General features: G+C 40.4%; 1 protein-coding gene across 1 annotated transcript in view; it reads left to right on the forward strand.

The window, feature by feature from the left end:
- Window positions 1-842: 842 nt before the first annotated feature.
- Window positions 843-19,907, forward strand: part of nudt14 (nudix (nucleoside diphosphate linked moiety X)-type motif 14) — a 28,169-nt gene continuing 9,104 nt past the window's right edge. Inside the window, exons 1-4 of the mRNA XM_061746513.1 lie at window positions 843-987; window positions 10,840-10,883; window positions 14,933-14,997; window positions 15,442-15,745. Of these exons, the coding sequence (XP_061602497.1) occupies window positions 907-987; window positions 10,840-10,883; window positions 14,933-14,997; window positions 15,442-15,745 (494 nt within the window). The 5' untranslated portion in view covers window positions 843-906. The remainder of the gene's footprint in view (window positions 988-10,839; window positions 10,884-14,932; window positions 14,998-15,441; window positions 15,746-19,907) is intronic.

Here is a 19,907-nt window from a genome sequence, read left to right on the forward strand (position 1 = left end):
TTACATTGGTTCTGGTCTTCAGTTTTTAAAATAATAAAGTTCCTCTCCTGTTGTATCTGGTGTCCCTCATTTTAAACAGATTCTGGACATGGAGGTAGAGGTTTGTTTCTGGCTTTGTACATGGTTTGTATTGTACGACGGAGTATTAGGGCCAAGACAAAAAATAAAAAATAAAGTCATAATAATATGAGAATAAAGTCGTAATATTAAATATATTAAATAGAACTTCACAAGATGCTCAATAACACATTGAGCATCTTATTTTAACACAGCGAGAAGATGCTCTTCCTGTTAGAGTTCTCATAAATTATATTCTCATAATATTACAACTTTATTCTCATAATATTACGATTTTATTCTCATAAATTACGACTTTATTCTCGTAATATTACGAGTTTATTCACGCAATATTACGACTTTATTCTCATAATATTACGACTTTATTCTCATAAATTACGACTTTCTCGTAATATATTACGACTTTATTCTCGTAATGTTACGACTTTATTCTATTACGACTTTATTCTCTTTTTTTTTTTGTTTTAGTTTGGCCCTAATACTCCGTCGTACTACTGTAATATAATCAACTTGAATTTGAATTTCAGAATTTTTAAGCAGATGAATAGTGGGTTGGTCGACTCACGGAAAGGTTTTTTACTGATGATTCTTATGGCTTTCTTTTGTAATAAAAATATTGTATTGGTATTTGTTTTATATTGTTTCTTTTTATTTCTTAACTATTTAAAAATATATTTAAAAAAGAATCAAATGTAAAAACCACGGGAAAGTGTTTCTTCGCGTTTGTGTGTGGTGTCCTCCGCCAGCCTCCGTAGACATTCCTCCAGTCAGTTGCGCGGTGACAGACGAGCATCCTTGAGCCTGGTCCTGCTGCTGCTGCTGCCAACTATGGAAGAGATCAACAACATTGAAGTGATTCCCTGCTCGGAGTCCAACTACCTGAGCCCGTTCCGGGTGAACTACAGCCAGGTGAGCGGTGCTGGTGTAGCAGGAGCCGGCTGCTGCAGGCTACAGCCCAACCCCCATTCATTTCTGCGGTAGCCCGAGCAGCGAGGCTAAAGCCTGATTTATGGTTCCGCGTTAAATCGACGCAGAGCCTACGCCGTAGCGGTGCGCGTCTCCGCGTACCCCTCGGCGTAGGCTTTGCGTTGGTGTAACGTGGAACCATAAATCAGCCTTAATCTGACCTTACACAAACCTGCACGGAGACAACCAGTCACACCTCCAAAAGCCCACGATCAAACTACATCTGCCCGCTCATTCACACTATTGTGTCGCAGTGTCGCGTTGATTCTGCCTTCAGTTGAAACTGCTGAGCTACTAGGCTAACATGCTAAAGGTAGTCCTGCAGGAGTTTTTTTTTTAATGTTTTAAATTGGTTAAGCATCACGTAAATGTAAGCGCATGCTTTACGTTAGTGTAAGGGGCTGTAGGTGACATTGTTAAGCAGTGTAACGTGATACAGGGGGAGGTTTTTCACTGAATTGTGAGACAAGTGGGACTTGTTGATCTCAGTCTGAGTGTTAAAGTCTGAGATCTTAAAAGTTCAGGTTTATCAATGAACTTCTCTGCACTTTTACTCAAGAAACATGGGAGAGATTGACTTCTTTATATCCTATGATCATTTATGCAGTTGTCTGGATCACACTGAAAAGAAAGTACAGACTCGGGGTGTTATATCAGCACTACAGGTAAACTATATCCATACAAGGCAAAGCGAGTTTATTTGTATAGCACAATTCAACACAAGGTAATTCAAAGTGCTTTACATCAACATTAAAAGCGGCAAGACACAATTAAAACATAAATAACAAATACAATGAAATAAAATGATAAGAGAAGAGGTAAAATAATAGAAAGCACAAGTTGTTAGAAAGTAAGGGCAGTAGAGTACAGCAGGTACATCTCATTCTTACAATGGCAAGAATTACGTTTCTATACGGTCAAAACGTACAAAGACCGGGTCAAATACAGTATTATAAAAGTAATCTGTAACAATTCCTACAGTGAATTAAACTTATTTGACAATTCTACGCCACAATGCCTGTTTCCAGGTCTTATTTCACACAACTGACGAGACTTATGTTTCTATACGGTCAAAACGTACAAAGACCGGGTCAAATACAGTATTAGAAAGTACAACTCAGGGCAGCTGAACGTATCATAGCCAACAGAACTGACTTCTGGGTTTCTAGAAACACAACAAAAATCAAACTAAATCTATATATCTGTCGAAGGAAACAGTTCACTGGATTCATGAAGTGTACTCTTAAATTAAACCTGCTGTACTCTACTGCCCTTATTTTTTTATTTTTTATTTTTAACAGCTTGTGCTTTTTATTATTTTACTTCTTTTCTTATTCTTACCTATATGTTATTATGTCTTGCCGCTTTTAATGTCAATGTAAAGCACTTTGAATTACTTTGTGTTGAATTGTGCTATATAAATAAATTTGCCTTGCCTTGCCTTCATAACACAAGATGAAACAAGAGCTAGTATCATCTGGACGTAGTAGGAGACTCTGGGGTACTATCTAAATCTCAGTGGTCTCCACAAATAATCTGATTATTTTCAGATCATCATCTGATTATTGTTTAGCTGGTCATTATTTTTTGTCCCCCATGCTTTATCTTTTTTTTTAAATTTCCATACAGTAAGTTAAATGCCATTTATTAATGTCAAATTAGAGTTGTCAAGTGTCTCCAGTTCACTGTAAGCAGTGCTAGTTATGACATCTTACAGCGTAGGGAACACATTACAGTTATTCATGTCTAACATATCTCAGATGATGGAGAAGTTGAAAGCAAGGCTCTGCAGCTTTCACCGCTTCATATGAGCAGAACAATCACATTGGAGTTTAGGCCCGTGTTGACAAAGAAGCAAGGCAGTTTTATCTGGATAGCACATTTCATGTACAGGACAGTTCAGTGATTTACATGAAAACATTGAAAAGTGCATAAAAAAGTAAAACTACACACCCGTCCAATGTGTTTGAAAGTTGGTATGAGGTACGCTAATAAGATGTTTAGGGTTTTTGCCAATTGTGCCGAAGTGCTTTATGACCAAACAGAGAAATATAACCTAAAGAACCCAACTTTTTTTCACAGTTATTATGCTTTTTGAGATGCTGCCTTGTAGACCTAAATCATGTTCATTTTAGAGATGCATGTTTTTGCCTCTGCAAGCTCTCCCTAACAAACCATACTTGTTCGATCTTTTAATTGTACACTTGTAAACTTTAACATTTTACAATCAAGGTTTAGAATATTTTTTCCTAAGATCACTGCTGATGTCTTTCGACTGTGTCGTTGTGTTAACATAAACCCGAAATTCAAAACCAGTGAACTGGCAGAATAGCTGCTTTTATTGAGGTGATCATGCTTGGTTCTAATCAGTCCTTCAGGCGGATTTGATTAGCAGCGTCTGGTGGTGGTTTACCGTCTTAAATTCTTTGGAGAAAGTAAACACTGCTTCTGCTCTTTGCTATATTATTTAATTTAATTTAGTTTTTTCAGCTGTTGTATTTACCGACATTTTGGAGTTTGCAAGAGCCAAATTAGTATTTTTTTTTCTCATGCCATGCTTAATAGAAGGTTGCCTGTAGAGTTTTCTACCCAGGGTGGGAGTGTCCCTGCAGCTGTCGTCCTGATTAGACAAGGAGGAGTGAGGGCAACACCTTGAACCTCAACTTTTTTGTAACATTCTTCACACTGATCTCCCAAGCATCACAGTGAGAGGAAAACATGCCTCGCTTCTGAGAAAGATGACAATTTGTTCTCCCCCTCAGAGTCACCAACGTACTTTTTCTCTGGGGTTTTATGCAATAAAAACCAAGGGTATGGCAACTCGAGGAATTTTGAAATGAGATGCTCTGAATCAAAGATCACATAGCAGATTAAAACTGTCCTGTATATGATCACCATCACCCACGCTTGAAAAATCACATCATTGTGAAATGGAAGGTCGGCGCATTAAATATCATCCAGTAAACACAGAAATATTATGATGCTCTCCAGTAAAATGAGAAATGCTTCTTTAATCAAACACAACAAAGAGAAGAGGCGCAGAAGAAGGGTAATCATAGGCGCTCTTAAACTCCGATGATGCTTGGCTCACTTACTGTTAAGAAGTATATCACTGGTACACGTAAGAGTGTTTTTACCTTTTCTATGGCCTGGAAAAATGGTGTTTTGAGTTGGCTGCGTCGTTAAAAGAAAAAAAAGAGTGCCTCTGGTATACAATGATAATTGGATGGTGCTCTTTTGCTTTGGAGTCTTCCTTATAATCAGAAAACTCAATTACCATCAGTTGAAGAGGAGCTCAATTAGGAGTTTGTAACAGCAGAGGAGGGGAGGTTAAGCATGTCAAGCGAGTAGCAGAACAACTAAAAGCAGCAGATGGACAACAGAAGAGAAGACGGTGGACTCCCGTGACCCCGTCTACCCCTTTCATCCCCATCATCTCTCTTTCACATCTCAGGAGGGGCCGTCTGGGGACTCCTCACAAAGGCTTTTCTGTCACACCAAGGGAGCATCTCGTCCACCATCCTTTTATGATCGTCTGTACATTTGCAGCTGAGCCGCTGGTCACTCACCATATTTGCTCAAACTCCCACATGCAAACCCTGAAAGCGGATAAGGTCGTGTGTAAGAGGCTCTCTGCACCGTTGGTGCTCAGTGGCGTTTTGTCTCGTCTCCCTTGTCGAAACAGGTGATTGCCTCTCGTTGACTCTGGGAAACCCCTCTTAGATTTGTAGTCCCACATTGACTATGAATCACAAGTTGCCTCTCTGAGCTGGATAATTGCCTCCCATTTATTCATTATATTGGTTTGAATTATTCATCTGGAACAATTTACCTTGGATAGCTGTTGGCTGTGGCTCCTTTCTTCTTCAATGAGGATGAGATCTATTGCGATTGTTTTTCTTGCATAACTGGTTATAAATCAGCATTATAATGACTATTGCCAATAGTCACATGGTCATGATACATCTGTTTGAATTAAATGAATCAAAGCAAATTGTAGTTAAGATAACATTTGTAAAATGAGTTCTTGCTGGTCTTGCTTTGAGCAATTTTGATGTTAAAACACAGAAAAGATAAAAATGAAGATACATTTTATATTTTTACAGCTAATTTTAGGCATTATGTCCGGATTGTAATTGCTTGAGTGTCTCATGTAGGATACTGATGAGGCTTGTTCACTACTTTTGATACGGTCAAATCTATACATTGTGGCTTCCAGTTTGCACTGTGGATGATGGTGAAACATGAACCAATTAGTTGATTACTAAATGATTACCTTAAATGTATACCTGAAATTAAGGACTTAAATTTGAAGGGACAGTGATATGTATCTTTACTGGATTTGTGGAAGGTGTGTCCTTGAGACTAGTCCTACTTGCCAGGTTTTCTAATACTGTATGTGCTGTTTTGTAAAATTTGCACACGTGGTCAGTGAGTTTATGCAGGTGCAGATGGTTTTGTCATCGTAAGGACGCCCTTGACCATTAGGTCAGTTTGTTGTACAGTCCTGCTGTCCTTGTTGAGGCTGCCGAGATAACAAACTGGAGCTAAAACCAGGAAAAAAAAAGCTGCAGAGTGCATGTTGAGATTCAAAGAGCGCTATTGTATTTGAGGGTGGTGGATTTTTTTTGTTATTATTCCTGCTGCAGCTGCCAGCTTCATAGTGTTATCAGGCACGTTTATGTGTGTGTGTATGTATGTGATGGTTATTAGAATTTAAGCACCTAAAAGATCAAGACCATGCGTCCCTCCCTGCAGTAGCCGTTCAAAAGGAGCCTGTCATTTCTGGTGCCCAAAGCCAGCGGGACCACATTAATTTCAAGGCCCGTGTAGCCTGCTTCTGCTTCTCTTCCTCTCTGTCTCTGTCTCTCCCCACGGGCTAATCTCTCCGTCGTAATCCATGTCAGCCATGATTCTCAGTCTCCCCTGGGCCACTCAAGCCAACCCTGCCCCCCCCTTCTCTCAGCAAGTGGCCCGAGTAATGAGGGGAACCCCACCATCTGTGAGTGGCGACAGGACACTGGAGAAAACGTGTGTATGTGTGCACGTGTGCGGTGACATGTGGACTAGTTTTACCTCTTTGAGTTGTAAGTACTGGAAAAAAGAATCTGTCATAGTTGTTGAGATTATGATGTTGGAATAATTACTGTATATAAAATAAATCTTGGTCAAGGTAATGTTTAGTTTTTTGGTCTTCTGTTGGAAAGATGTGACACGTTTCTTTTCTCAATTTTCCTGCATAAGAAAGACTTTCTGTGGAGTTATTTTAATGATCAGTCTCATAAATCTCAAGCATGTTGTGCATCATTTTTACACAGGAACCAAAGTACTTTCTTCCTGATTAATAACTAGAGAAGGGTCATTGTAAATTATTGCTTTATTTGGTAAACTTTAAGATGTACTTTTGGCCCAACAAACCATCACACTGAAAATTGAAGCTTTGCAGAAGCCATTACAGGGGTGTTGTGCAAATGTCCATCCATCCATCTGTCCGTCCATCCGTCGGGTCACAGGGACAGCAGCCTAAGCTCAGGAATCCCTCTCTCCAGCCACCTCCTCCAGGTCCTCTGGGCTAATACCGGGATGTTACCAGGCCAGGTGAGAGATCTAATCTCTCCGGTGTGTCCTGGGTGTTCCTTGGGGCATCGTACTGGTTGGACATGTCCCAGACATCTCCCAAGGGAGGGATGTGGGGGGCATTCTCTTCAGATGCCCAAACCACCTCAACTGGCTCCTTGTGATGAGGAGCAGCAACTGTACTCAAAGCCCCTCCTGGGTCACTGCACTTTTCACCCCGTCTCTAAGAGAGATTCCAGTCACCCTGCGGAGGAAACCGCCTTTATCTGTGATCTTATTATTTCAGTCTCTTCCCAAAGCTCATGCCCATATAGGTGAGAGGGACATAGATCAACAGGTAAACAGAAAGCCTTACTTTTTGGCTCAGCTCTCTCTTCACCACAACAGAGCGGTACGGAGTCTACATTGCTACGGACACCGCACCAGTCCGCCTGTCCATCTCTTGCCCCATTCTTCCCTCCATCGTGAACAAGACCCCGAGGTACATAACACCCCCACTTTAGGCAGCAGCATGTTCCTTATCCGAAGAGGGCATCAGAGCTTTTTCCGACTGAGAACCACAGCCTCAGATTTGGAGGTGCTGTGTCATCCCGACCGCTCCACACAAGGATGCAAACCACTCCAAAGAAGAATGTGGTTTGATGATGCCAAGAGGGCCACATCTCCTGCAACAAGTGGAGATCAAATCCTTTGGCCGCCAAACCTGTTCCCATTGTAGGGTCTCATCATTCAGATCATATCCACCTACATGTAATTCAATTCAATTCAATTTTATTTGTATAGCGTCTAATACAACAAAAGTTGTCTCTAGGTGCTTTCCAGAGACCCAGAACATGACCCCCGAGCAATTATCACATACGGCAGGTAAGTTTAGCTTTAAACTAGTTTAACTTTAAGTTTAGTTTTAAAGGTGGAGGTGGTGTCAGCGTGCTTAACCCAGATTGGAAGTTGTCTCCATAGTAATGGTTCCTGATAGCAGAACGCCCGCCCTCCAAATCTACATTCGGATACTCTAGGAACTACGAGTAAACCTGCACTCCGAGAACAGAGAGCTCTGCCAGGAACATAATGCACTATCAGGTCTTGCAAATAATGCGGAGCTCAGCCGTTTTGGGTTTTATACGCAAGTAATACAATTTTTAATTGGATTCTGAATTTTACGGGTAGCCAATGGAGCGACGCTAACACTGGAGAGACACTGGACTACATGTAGTGTTGGCTCACTTATCGTTTATAGCCAGGTTATCGCACAGTTAGAATAATCAACATTTCAGATGGTAGCTAAAAAAAAAACGGGATATGAAACTATTCTTGCGTCTCTAAATACCTGTTCCTTCTGGACAAAAAGCCTCGCTGGGAAAGCATGCAGCCATCATTCAGTGCCAGGTCAGAAACCTCTGGAGCAATCCTGAATACAATATCAGCAACACTAGTTGGCAGATATATTTTGACCTTGCCTACAATGGCAGGAAATTGGGACATCATATGCATTTGATGTTTGCCCTCGGCCAACAACAGGTGGTGATGGATTGAAAACTTCATCTTTACATCTGATAGAAACGGGTACATGGGTAATACATGGTAATAATGAATGCCTTCCTGTAATCTTACGGCATACTACTGTAGTTCAGCTGCAGTGCAAGTGTAGTACAGTATACCGTAAATGTATCATCATCACTATTGAACAGCACGTTTATCATTCCCTGTTGAAGTATTACACAATTACGTTTACAAAATTCAGAAGCAGTTTAAAAAAAAAAGAACAATAGGGAAAATTGTTCTCTGCATGTATTACTGTGTGACCACATCTCAGTCATGACAATTCATGTGAGATTTGCTTTCACTGAGTAGTAAAAGTAAAAGGGCCTGACCTGGCTTGGCTAAATGTAGGACTTATTTTGTGCAACACATGGACACACTTGTTTACATTACTGAATTTTGTGAGTAGTTATACCAAGAGACCGTCTGATTCGCAGCCAGAGCATCTGTCCCGGCATGATGCCTGTGCTTTAACAGCTTAAAGTCACTTTTCATAATTACTATCTCTACTTTTCTCAGGTCATTTTGCTGTTTAAAAAAAAAAAAAATTTTATTATATAATATCTGGTTAGGATGAATTTTTCATGCTGTGAAAATTCCAAGGGGAAATGTGCTCTGGAAATTTCAGAACTGCATCCTTGGCACACCGCAGCTCAGATCCTGTTGCTCCAGCAGCAGCTCTGTCATGTCTGACTCAATCCGTGCAATTATCCTGCCATTTCACCTCCTGCCTTTTCTTGGGTGGTACCAGTGCACTCACCAGAGCTGTTGTAGCTCCAATAAGCCTCCTCTGCTAAAGCCGTCTTCCCTGTGTCTGAAAGAGTTTGTGGGTGGAGAGGAGGTGTAGCTTAAATTTGCAACAATGTCATGTTTCCTCGGGCGTAGAAAATGTAGGCCACATAGAGAGAGAGTAGTACTGTATAAAGACATTAGTACTGTATATGTTAGTTTTCTATGCTTAATTCACACATGGGGTTGCTGGGGCGATTTGGGGGGCTGTTGATGAATATTTTGGTTATTTGATTTTCCTGCCAGACAAAGATGTCAAAAAACAAAGATGAATAGACAGGAAATTGAAATCTTGAAATTGTCTTGGCAGATATTTATTACGAGGACAGAATGACAGCACCGCATCAACATTAAACCAAAGACATGTGTGTATGTGTGTTTTTTATTTATTTATAAAAAATGTTTTAATGATGACTCAAATCAAGGGTTTGCATTTTCTTCTTCTGGATGACTACCTTCACATGAGTCAATATACATTTTTATAAATAACATTTTATGGCTCCAAAGTAAAACTTTTAACAGCGCGTGAAACAAAAGGCAGATCAAAATTTGTGTAATTTATTTATTTTTCTTTACAAAAGGCAAACCGGTAAAATACCAGGACAATACCACCACTAGTTTTAATTAAGCTCATAAATCTTCGTTTTTTATTAGAGTCATCAAGCATGCGTTTTATGTATTTATGTGCCAGAGTGACAAACCTGTAGGACTTGAGGTTTATCGCAGCTGTGGACAATTACAGTGACGTCCAGAAGTATTTGAACGACGAGGAGAGATTTTATCATTTTCACCCAAAGGCAGAAACGATCAAATATATAACTCAAAAACAATGTGCACACATGTATTCACCCTCACACAGTCAACGGTTTGGGAGCTTTATTTGCAATAATTACAGATGCAAATCTATTGGATTAAGTCTCTGCAGGGTTTCTGCATGCTGGCTCAAGGATTTACGCTTGTTTCACAAGACAGAACTGATCCACTTCTCTCAAGCTGGAGCTTCAGCTTTTTGCTGACACATATTAATCTCCAATTCATACCTTCTGCTCTTCATTTCTGACTGAATTTTCCATGCCCTGCTGATGGCACAATGATGGTGCCACCACCATGCTTTGCTGTTGGGATGGTGCGAAGGGTTTGTGTTACATGTAGATTTTCTTTGACGGTGTATAACTTCACTTTTAGCTCAATTTAATCAGGGTATCATCCTTTTTATGTCTACGTTGCCTCAAAACCTGCCATTTTTGTTGTTTTATGGCGCAATCTCCCTTTTTCCACAAACAAAAAAACATATTTTTGTAGTAGTTGGAGGACTGTACACGTAGTGGTAAAACCGATGCTCCAAATTTAGCTGTTGAGGCTATACTCTATATCCTGTGTGTATGTCTTGTCTGTCTCGTGAAGTTGCTGCACCACCTTGGCATTTTTAATACAAATATGGAAATTTCCAGACATGAGTGTTGAGCTGCTCATCCTTTTTCATGTGATGTGGCCACCGGGCATAAAAAAAGATAATGATAGCTTTAAGTTGAATAACCGGAGGACATTTTTTTTTGTTCCTCTAGTCATTATGAATCTCCTCCTGCAAGTATGTTTTCAAAAATAACTTAATATTCAGAAAAGAGCTACATCTAATACAATTAATTTCCTCCCTTTGGACATTTTCCTTTTTTCCTCTTTATTTTGGCTTTGTCTCTGCAATTTCTATTTCTTTTTGTCCACTGGTGGGTCTGCTATGGCTTCTTATCTTCCCAAGCAATCATCAGTCATGGGGTGAAATTTATAGACAAAAATCTGAGGTGGGGAATAGAAGCATGATGTGAATGTTAAGAACTGCGATCCTTGTATTTGGTGTATTTATGCCGTGCATCTTGTATTGTTTCTTCGCAGAATGGCACAAAGAAATCCTGGGACTTCATGCGAACTCATGACAGGTAAAACACTGTTAATTTTCCACCGTTGACTGCACGTGGTGACTGGGCTGATGTGGTGCGAGCACACAGCCTCACAGGGGACGCTTGCCAAAGAAGAATCTCTGACACACGCTTGTTCATCTTCAAAAACATTTTGCAATCTCGGTAGCTGCCTTAAAGTATTTGAATCTCGTGTAGCTCCCAGAGATTAGCAGATGCAGATGAATTTGGTGTTGTGAGTGCTTGGGCCTGATTTGTATCAATCTAGACTCATTTGTGTAACATGAAATATTTCTTATACTTAGCTTAGAAAAATATAAGGAAAAATATTTATATCAAGAGTTATGATGAAAGCAGATGTAAAAAAAAAGAAAGCAATTCTTTAATGGGCAATCTGATATTCTTTGAAATATAGCTCTATATATGAGCTGTAACAGATCACTGCTGGGATCATGCGATGGTTTTCAAGCCGTAGGATCTTTTTTCAGATAAATAAAACAGAAAAGAAGCAAATATTATTTTGTGGTCTTTTTTGCAATTATAAATAAAAACACTTAAGGTAAGGAACAGCATTCAGCACGCCAAGTGGTGAAATAATATAACAAAGTAAAGCCATTTTAAAAGCATCAGGGATGATACCTGCTTAAATCTGAACACTTTATATTTATTTATATATAAAATATTTAAATTAAAATTTCATGCAAAAAAACCCTACTAACTACGCTATTAAAAAAACTTAAATAAAAGAAAAGAAAATTGCGTTTCTTACCATTAGGCCTACCTAATAAACAATTTCTTGAATTAAATGGATGCCTGTGCACACACTGGGATGATGTTGCTTCTTATGTGTCTCCACGCTCGACTGTTGCCGTTTTCACACGGCTTCCTGAAATGGAAATACTGACATGCCATGACCTTTTTGACCACTAACTAATAAATCACACATAAGGGAATTTCTACTCATATACAAGGGAATCATACTTAGACGTTGAGCCAGTGGTGTGTGTCGCTGAAGGTCCTTCATTGCCGCCGCTCAAGCGCCGGTCTGTTGCAGCAGCTCTGGTCAAATTGGCTCTTTATTCAAGTCTTTTTGGGGAATTTTTACTGAGCTTTTTTCTGTTGAAACTCAGATTTTTAAAACATTTTTCTGTTCCGGTTTCCTTTTCTGCTAGATGGATTTATGCTGGTAATTCTGGTACTTTTCAACATTGGCGCCAAACATTTTTGTTTCCTTTTTTTACTCAGAAGAATCAATGGATCGTCTGTGATTTGTCATAGCCTTCCATTATTTACTAGCGCTGTTAGTAATAATGAGGACTTGCTTGTATTTGTGTTCATCCTACACACCTTAACGTAGCTGGGGGTACGGTGCCACCTTCAACTGGCAAAGGTGATCAGTTCAAACACCCAAAACACAATAATTAAATGCGTGACATTTACATTGCACAAAGGCAAAACCTTCATATGTGCCCGCTTAGAGACCCAATATGAAACATGAAGGTATTCTGCCATGGACACCATTTTTAATTTCAAGTTAGTGAAAATACCTTTTACATATGTCCGCTTCAGAGACCTTTACATAGACTAGGGTTTAAAATAATTGACGAATGTAAATATTAGAAATGAATGAGGGGTTGAATGGAGAACAAGAGAGTGATTGTGTTCCATAACATGTCACGTATTGCAAGAAAACCTCCCTGGGAAACAACATCATTTTCAAAAAGACGAAACTGAAAATTGAAAATGCAAGCAGACATAAAGTCATTGTAAATGCAGGAGCTGGAGCTGTAGGAGCAATGTCCTGGTCCCTTTTTTTTGTGGAGGAACAGCCAGGGCAGGGCTTCCTGCTGCCTCAGACGCATCCGCTTTCCCAACGCTGACCCCGGGCCTCCAGTCTCCACAGGCAGCGACAAGTCACGCTGACATACACAAACACGCTCTCACAGCAGTGACCCGTTCAATTCACCCTGACCTTCCTCCTCACTTCAGTTCCGTATCCTGGCAAAGGATTCGTCACTCTTGAGAGCCTCTGATCTTAGGATTCTGGTTCTTATTTTAGAAAACGCTTCACTCTGTCTGTTGTTTGTTTAGGTGTCATTCTATTTTTAGAAGTCAGTAACCAGAAATGCTCAATACAGCGGTAGTTAACGTTACCTACCTTACGGTGGCACACTCCGTACTAACCAGGAAGTGGGTATGAACGTCCTCTGACTGGTAGCTGTGCTCATCCTTACGTCTAGGATGAAGAGCTGGGTCATCAGGGAGGGGGCTCAGAGTAGAGGATGATACTTTTCTGAAGCGGTGCTTTGGACGTGACCCTTGTCCTCCTCTGACATATCCTTGGTCGGCCTCAGGAGAGACCTAGGACTCGCGTACAAGCGGCTTAGTCCACTCAGAATGAACTATACCAGGGGTCGGCAACCCAAAATGTTGAAAGAGCCATATTGGACCAAAAACAAATCTGTCTGGAGCCGCAAAAAATGAAAAGTCTTGTATAAGCCTTAGAATGAAGGCAACACATGCTGCATGTATCTATGTTAGTTATAACTGGGGGAAGATCTTTTTTTTTCATTATGCACTTCGAGAAAAAAGTCGAAATGTCAAGAAAAAAGTCAAAATGTCGAGAAAAAAGTTGAAATGTCGAGATTAAAAACGAAAGGAAAAAAGGAAAAAAAGAAGAAAAAAGAAAAGGAAAAAAAGAAGAAATAAAAGAGAAAAAAAGGAAAAAAAAGAAAAAAAGGAAAAAATTAAATAGCTCCAGGAGCCACTAGGGCGGCGCTAAAGAACCGCATGCGGCTCTAGAGCCGCGGGTTGCCGACCCCCGAACTATACAGTGCTCGCCATCATGTTGCAGTGCAAAACGCCCCAACGGAGACCAGCAAATAGAGGCGGTCTGCTATGACGTTCTCCATCTGTAACATTAAATCTGAGCTGAATCGAAGGCCTCAGATATTTGGTGTTTGGCTTACACCCAAAGCTCTTTATACTGCAGACTGTCACCCGTTCACACACCGCTTGTCGGCGGAGCTGCCATGCATCGGCGCTGGCCTGACAACCTGAAGCAACTGGGGGTTCAGTGTCTTGCCCAAGGACACTTTGGTGGACGCAGGAGGAACTAGGGCTCAAACCACTGACCTTCTGGTTCACGGGCGAGCGAGCGAGCGCTCTATAACTGAGCCACCTTCCCCCATTTGACCTGTGATTTGGACGTAACCTCGTGTACTGTTTTGTTAGGTGCCCTCAGGGGCCCCAGCGCTTCCACTCCTACTGTAGCTGTGCGTTGTTTTCAGAGGGAATTATTTGGCAAGAATGATAAATATAAGCAATATAAAGACTCTCCGGGATGACAACCAATCCACGTAGGTTTGTCTCACCGTACAATCAATAGGTCTTCTTTCTATATTTACTTGTTTTTTGTTCTTGTGGCCGTCGTGTTTGACCAGTAAGCGGACTATTGTGTGAAAAGAAACCAAATTCATAGTTTTATCACTCATCAAGTGATTTAAATTCATAGAAAACAAGGGTCCTAACTCTTAGTTAAAGCTGAAAGCATTGCCGTATCTCTTATCCGGCTTGGGAGTATCCCTCTTTAGCCCTGGAAGAGCTAGGAGATGTTGCTGAGGAGAGAAGGGCATCAGGATCTCTGACCAGACCTCTGCTAACATGATATTGAATTTGTGATGAATGGATGGACTTTTATTGTGAAACTATTTACGGGTACATTTTTAATCAGTGAAATTCGTTTTTGCATGGAAAGTTTATTAAATAGGAGTTTGCATAAAGATCATGGTCTCTTCTACTGACAAAAGTGTCAAACTAACACTTTTCACATTTCTTATACCACATAGGATGCATGTTGTAAGTAAAATGATAAAAAAATTATAAACTGAAATAAAATGGTTTTGCATGCAGTGTTTGATGATTAAAAAGTGACCTCACTGTGACTTCCTGCTCTAGATATTCTGGAGAAGTGTACCCCACCAGTGACGCCCCGGTGTGGCAGAAACTGATCTTTAACCTCCGATGTGGGACCTCTGTTGAACTTTGCCTCTTTTTTCTTCTTCCTGCAGCGTATCGGTGCTGATCTTCAACACTTCCTCACACTGTTTCATCCTCGTCAAGCAGTTCCGTCCAGGTACAGTCGTCCTCTCTGCTTTCTCAGACTAGCAGCGCCGCCGGTGAGGTCGTTCACCCTCTTCTCAGAGCCGATGTAAATCTGGGTTGTATCACTTCCTGTGGGCGCTTTCACTGGAACGAAGAAAGGAGCACTTACACTGCAAGCCCTTTTTGATTCAGCCGGATTGTTACAGTGTCGACTCTTAAATAGACCACAAGAGGCTCCGTTACAAAGCAGCCTAACCTCCTTTGTTCACAGTCGCCAGGGGCTGTTTCTCTCTGCAGTGGGCTAAATTCAAGGAAGTCATTATTTTTCCCTCCCTTCACCTCCTGATGTGGCTGGAAAAAGAAAGGCCCTCAATCAAAAATCAAATAATATTTTTTTACAAGTGCTTATTGAAATTTCTTTGAAAAATGTAACCAAGCTTATCAGCATTTTCTCCTTTTTCTGTCCCACTTTCAGCTGTATACATGTGTGAGTGGGAAAAGGCCAAGATGCAGCCGCCCCAGGCTGCCGAAAAGAGCGAAGAGGGTGCTGCCGAAGCCGCCGCCGCCACCGCCGCCGAGCCCCAGGCGGAGCCGCCGGCTTCAGAGGGGGAGAACAACTGCCCGTGGCCCCCCGCCTCGGCGGGGGTCACCTACGAGCTCTGCGCCGGCCTGGTGGACAAGCCTGACCTCTCCTTGGAGGAGATCGCCCGGCAGGAGGTGCTGGAGGAGTGTGGCTACGATGTGCCAGCTTCCAAGCTGAAGAGGATTACTTCTTATAGGTTAGTTGTCCCACACTTTTGAGGTGTACTCCAAGAGAATAATCAGATGAAAGTTAAGGTGGCAGCACTTCAGCTTTCATCGTTACTATTCAACAACTTGTTTCCAAGTGTCCTTTTTTGCATAATTCCACATAAAATATGTAAACTAGTAAGAATCTGCATTCTGGAGCTTTTATTTTTTTGAACTCAGTTGGAGTTTCATTAAAAAAAAAACAGTTTGAAGCATCGATATTTTTATTTTATTGCAAGAATGTTTGTGTACATACATACCGTACATATTGTGTACTCATTTGCACGCATCATCAGTTTTTCAGTCTTCTTTATGTTTTTTGTGAGCATTAAATGATTAACAACTGCCAACATAACTGGTGCTTGTCACAGCGGAAGTGGGTACCTGCTTTGAGAGGAGGTCGTCCCCTTGTTAAAGAGCGACGACGGTTCCAGGCCTACCTTAGATGAAACACGGGGCACTGCAGCGTTCGCAGCGTTCGCAGCGTTCGCAGCGTTCGCAGCGTTCGCAGCGTTCGCAGCGTTCGCAGCGTTCGCAGTAGGGCTGGGGATCTATTCAAATGTCAAGAATCGATTCTGATTCTTAAGATTCAGAATCGATTATCAAGATTTGATTCGATTCGATTCCGATATTGATTTGGGTTAGTGTTATTAAAACTGTTTTTTGAGCTGTTGCATGAATTATATGACTGTAGTTATGCAAAATATTACTACTAGTATTATATTGAGATTAAACAGCAAGTATTGCAGCTAATGATGCTGTAAGGACCAATCAGCTCCCACAATGCTGATAGAACTGCTTTCAGAAACATCGTGGGTCAGAATTACCAAACAGATCCAGGGAGGAAACAGAGACGGATGAAATCACTTTTATTTTTTCCCACATTCCGTTTTTATTTGTTCCATTTTCGGTCTATTTTGGTTTTTAATTTTTGAGCATTTGTTTCTTAGCATTTTTTGCAAATGTAACCCCAAGACAGTATATCAAGTAATGAAATACAGACAATTTATGCAATTATAACTTAACACTTGAATGTTTTCATACCTTTAAACATATTTAAAGGCAAAAACATGGCACCAGTTATTCTCGTGTCCAACAAAACATTCTTTTTTTGGGGATAAACAAAAAAATAACCAAAAGTTGTAATGTAATGATGAAAAAAAAAAAAAGCATAAATAAATAAAATAAACCCCCCCCCCCAAAAAAAAAAAAAATTAAAAAAAAAAATCGATCTTTAGACATTTGAATCGATTTTTAGGAATTAATATGAGCATCGATTTAGAATTGGGAAAAATTGGGAGATTTTTTCAACACAGGCCTTGTTGGCAGCATGCTCTGCTGCCAACGCGACAGGCTGCAAGACTTTAGCAGTCTGTTTCAGCATTCACACCAACACATTAACAGCATGACCAGCAGCACTTAGTCACCCTGATCCAGATGTTCTGGAAGTCTTACCCTGCCATTGACTGAGGCTCGTAGAATCTGAAAGTTCTTGTGTTTTTTACAGTTCATCTGAGCAGATGTATTAGTTACTGGTGGATTCATCATCTAGCTCAGCGAGTGATCTCACACCTCTGCATGTAAAGCTGCAGGATCTGTTGGCATAGTGCAAGGGTTTAGCTTGTAGACTGGTGTTAACTTAGTGTTGGCTACATGCAGGGAAATATGAATGAATGAAACTTCAAAACTTGGACCTCTGAGTCCAAGCCAGTAGATTATTAGCTGGAGTTTCAGATGAGCAAATTAAATAAATATTATTTATACTATTTTGTTATGAAGTATCAGTTAATGTTTGACATTTTCAGATGTAAGATGTATGATCGAACCAATGCAAGACGCGCAGTACATTTCGATTGATTACCGGTACTCGCAGCTTCAGAGTAACGCGATTAAGAAAGGCGGTCAACTATTTAGTTAGTTTCAATTTATTGTCCTTTCAGAAATTCTTTTTGCATCTGTGGCAGTCAGAATACATAGTCAAAAACAAAGTAAGTATTTCAAGTTTTGTAGGTGAACTTTAAATATTATATATGGAGAGATTCTCTGCGTGTAAGTGAGCTGGGAGTAGGCATCAGACAAACCATCCGTCTTTGTCTCATTATTATTAGTTACTCAGAGTTTGTCGCAGCTGAAAGAGCCGGGGAGCAAAAACAGTCCCACATGAGAAGCTGCGTCTGGACAGGCGTGACTGAGTCTTCTCCTGAGCATGTTTTTGATTTGACTTGGACGCCTCCTCCAGCTTTGTTGGTGTTGTCTATGACCTTTGTTATGTGTGGGCTGCTGCCATTGTACAGACAGGTATCATCTTAACCCACATTACATTTATGAGGGTGTTTATGTGAGAAGTTCTGTGCTAACGGCAGACGGACCCGAGGGAAAAGCCAGCAGTGCAACAAAAACTACTTTTTTTATTTGGGTATATTCAGTTTAGAAGTGTCTGCATCCAGCTTGGTGCCCTTTCTGTCTATTTGCTGTGCAGATTTATTTTTTCTTTTTTTTTTTTTAAACATTTTGCACATTTTCTTTTCTGCGTAAGTCTACTGGCTTTCATACTGAATTTCTTCTTTATTGGTAGATTCAGTTAATATCACAAGTTTATGTTCATACAGAGCAAAGCCGGTACAATGAACAAACAACATGTGCAGCAAGCATGCAGGTACCAACAAAGCACAACTCCAGTCTGTGTCACATCACATTGTGTCGTTTCAGGACCTGATGACAGTAACATTGCATAACATGGCATTTAATAAAGGTCATTTCGTTAGTGTCTGAAAGTGTAAGGACATAGAGATGCTGGAAAGTTCCAGATAAGGAAAAAAAAACTGAATAGCAAGAAAACTGGCAGGAAATGAGTCCTTATGTCTGTTATAACAGAGCTCATTCAAGCCAGAGTTGGAAATATGTTAAGTTTAAAGTTCATCTGCTGAAAAGCATAAATTGAACCATCTTGCTGAACTTATCAATGAATTCTGACAAGGTAGGGAAAAAGATGTACGGTAATCCCTGAGCTTCATGTGAATCCTCCTCCCACGCAACAGTGCACAACAAAGGTTTTAAGACACAGCGATCCCACTGCATCATTTTTTTAAACGGAGAAACAATACATGAGCTGTTCAAGGGTACAGATCCAGATGTGGAAGCTTTGGTGTAAAGCACTGACTTATTTTAGCTGAAGAAAATGAGACGGACCTCAGTTCAAAGCTGCAGCAGATGCAGCCCAAGGGAGGTGCTTATCTCACACATTTTTTGGAAGCGTAGGCCCCTTATTTTTAGCTTACGGTACGTTTTTAAAAGAAAAATCTTTGTAAAATGCCACTTCAGCGCAGTGGCGCATCCATTAATCACATGGGAGGAGGAGGAGCCTGGTAAATAGCACTGTGAAACGCCGCTGCACCTGTAATGTCTCTCCACCAGGTCTTCCTCGCGTCATGTGGGATACTGCGGAAAATGATGCTATCGGTGCTGCTTGGACTTCAGCCGGTAGGTTTAGGCATAGACATGTATACGTAGACGCCGCATCGAGTGGTCTGGCCCGCTGCTGCGATACGGCAACGTTGCCGCCATATTGGATGTGGCAAGACTGCTCTGTAAACTAATACAAGTAAATTGACTTATTTTCATAAAGCGCCTTTCTATAAAGAAATGTACGTTTTACGTCTCATTTATTCATTCACACACGCACTAATATACTTGGGAAACAGTTAGGCACCAAATATAATATATTAAATTTTCTCAGATGGCAAAAATAAGAACTTTATTGATCCCACATAGGATTCATGTTATATCAGCTATAGAGAACAAGGTAGTGCCGAAAAACAATATATATCCCCCCTCACAAAAATAAGAAAAATAGAGACATATTTTCTCATCAACAAAACAAATTTTACGTAAACATATTTAAAATTTTTCAAGTAACAAAATAACATATTTGATACATTTTTCAGATTTTTTCAGTTATTTTATTGTCTGAAAAATTGTTCAAATATGTTATTTTGTTATTTGAAAAATTTTAAATTTGTTTTGTTGATGAGAAAATATGTTTCTCTATTTTTCTTATCTTTGTGAGGGGGGATACAGTATATATTGTTTTTCGGCAGTACCTTGTTCTCTATAGCTGATATAACATTAATTACTCCTATGTGGGATCAATAA

The sequence above is a fragment of the Cololabis saira genome, chromosome 18 (assembly GCF_033807715.1).
Source record: "Cololabis saira isolate AMF1-May2022 chromosome 18, fColSai1.1, whole genome shotgun sequence".
Classification (NCBI taxonomy): Eukaryota; Metazoa; Chordata; class Actinopteri; order Beloniformes; family Belonidae; genus Cololabis; species Cololabis saira.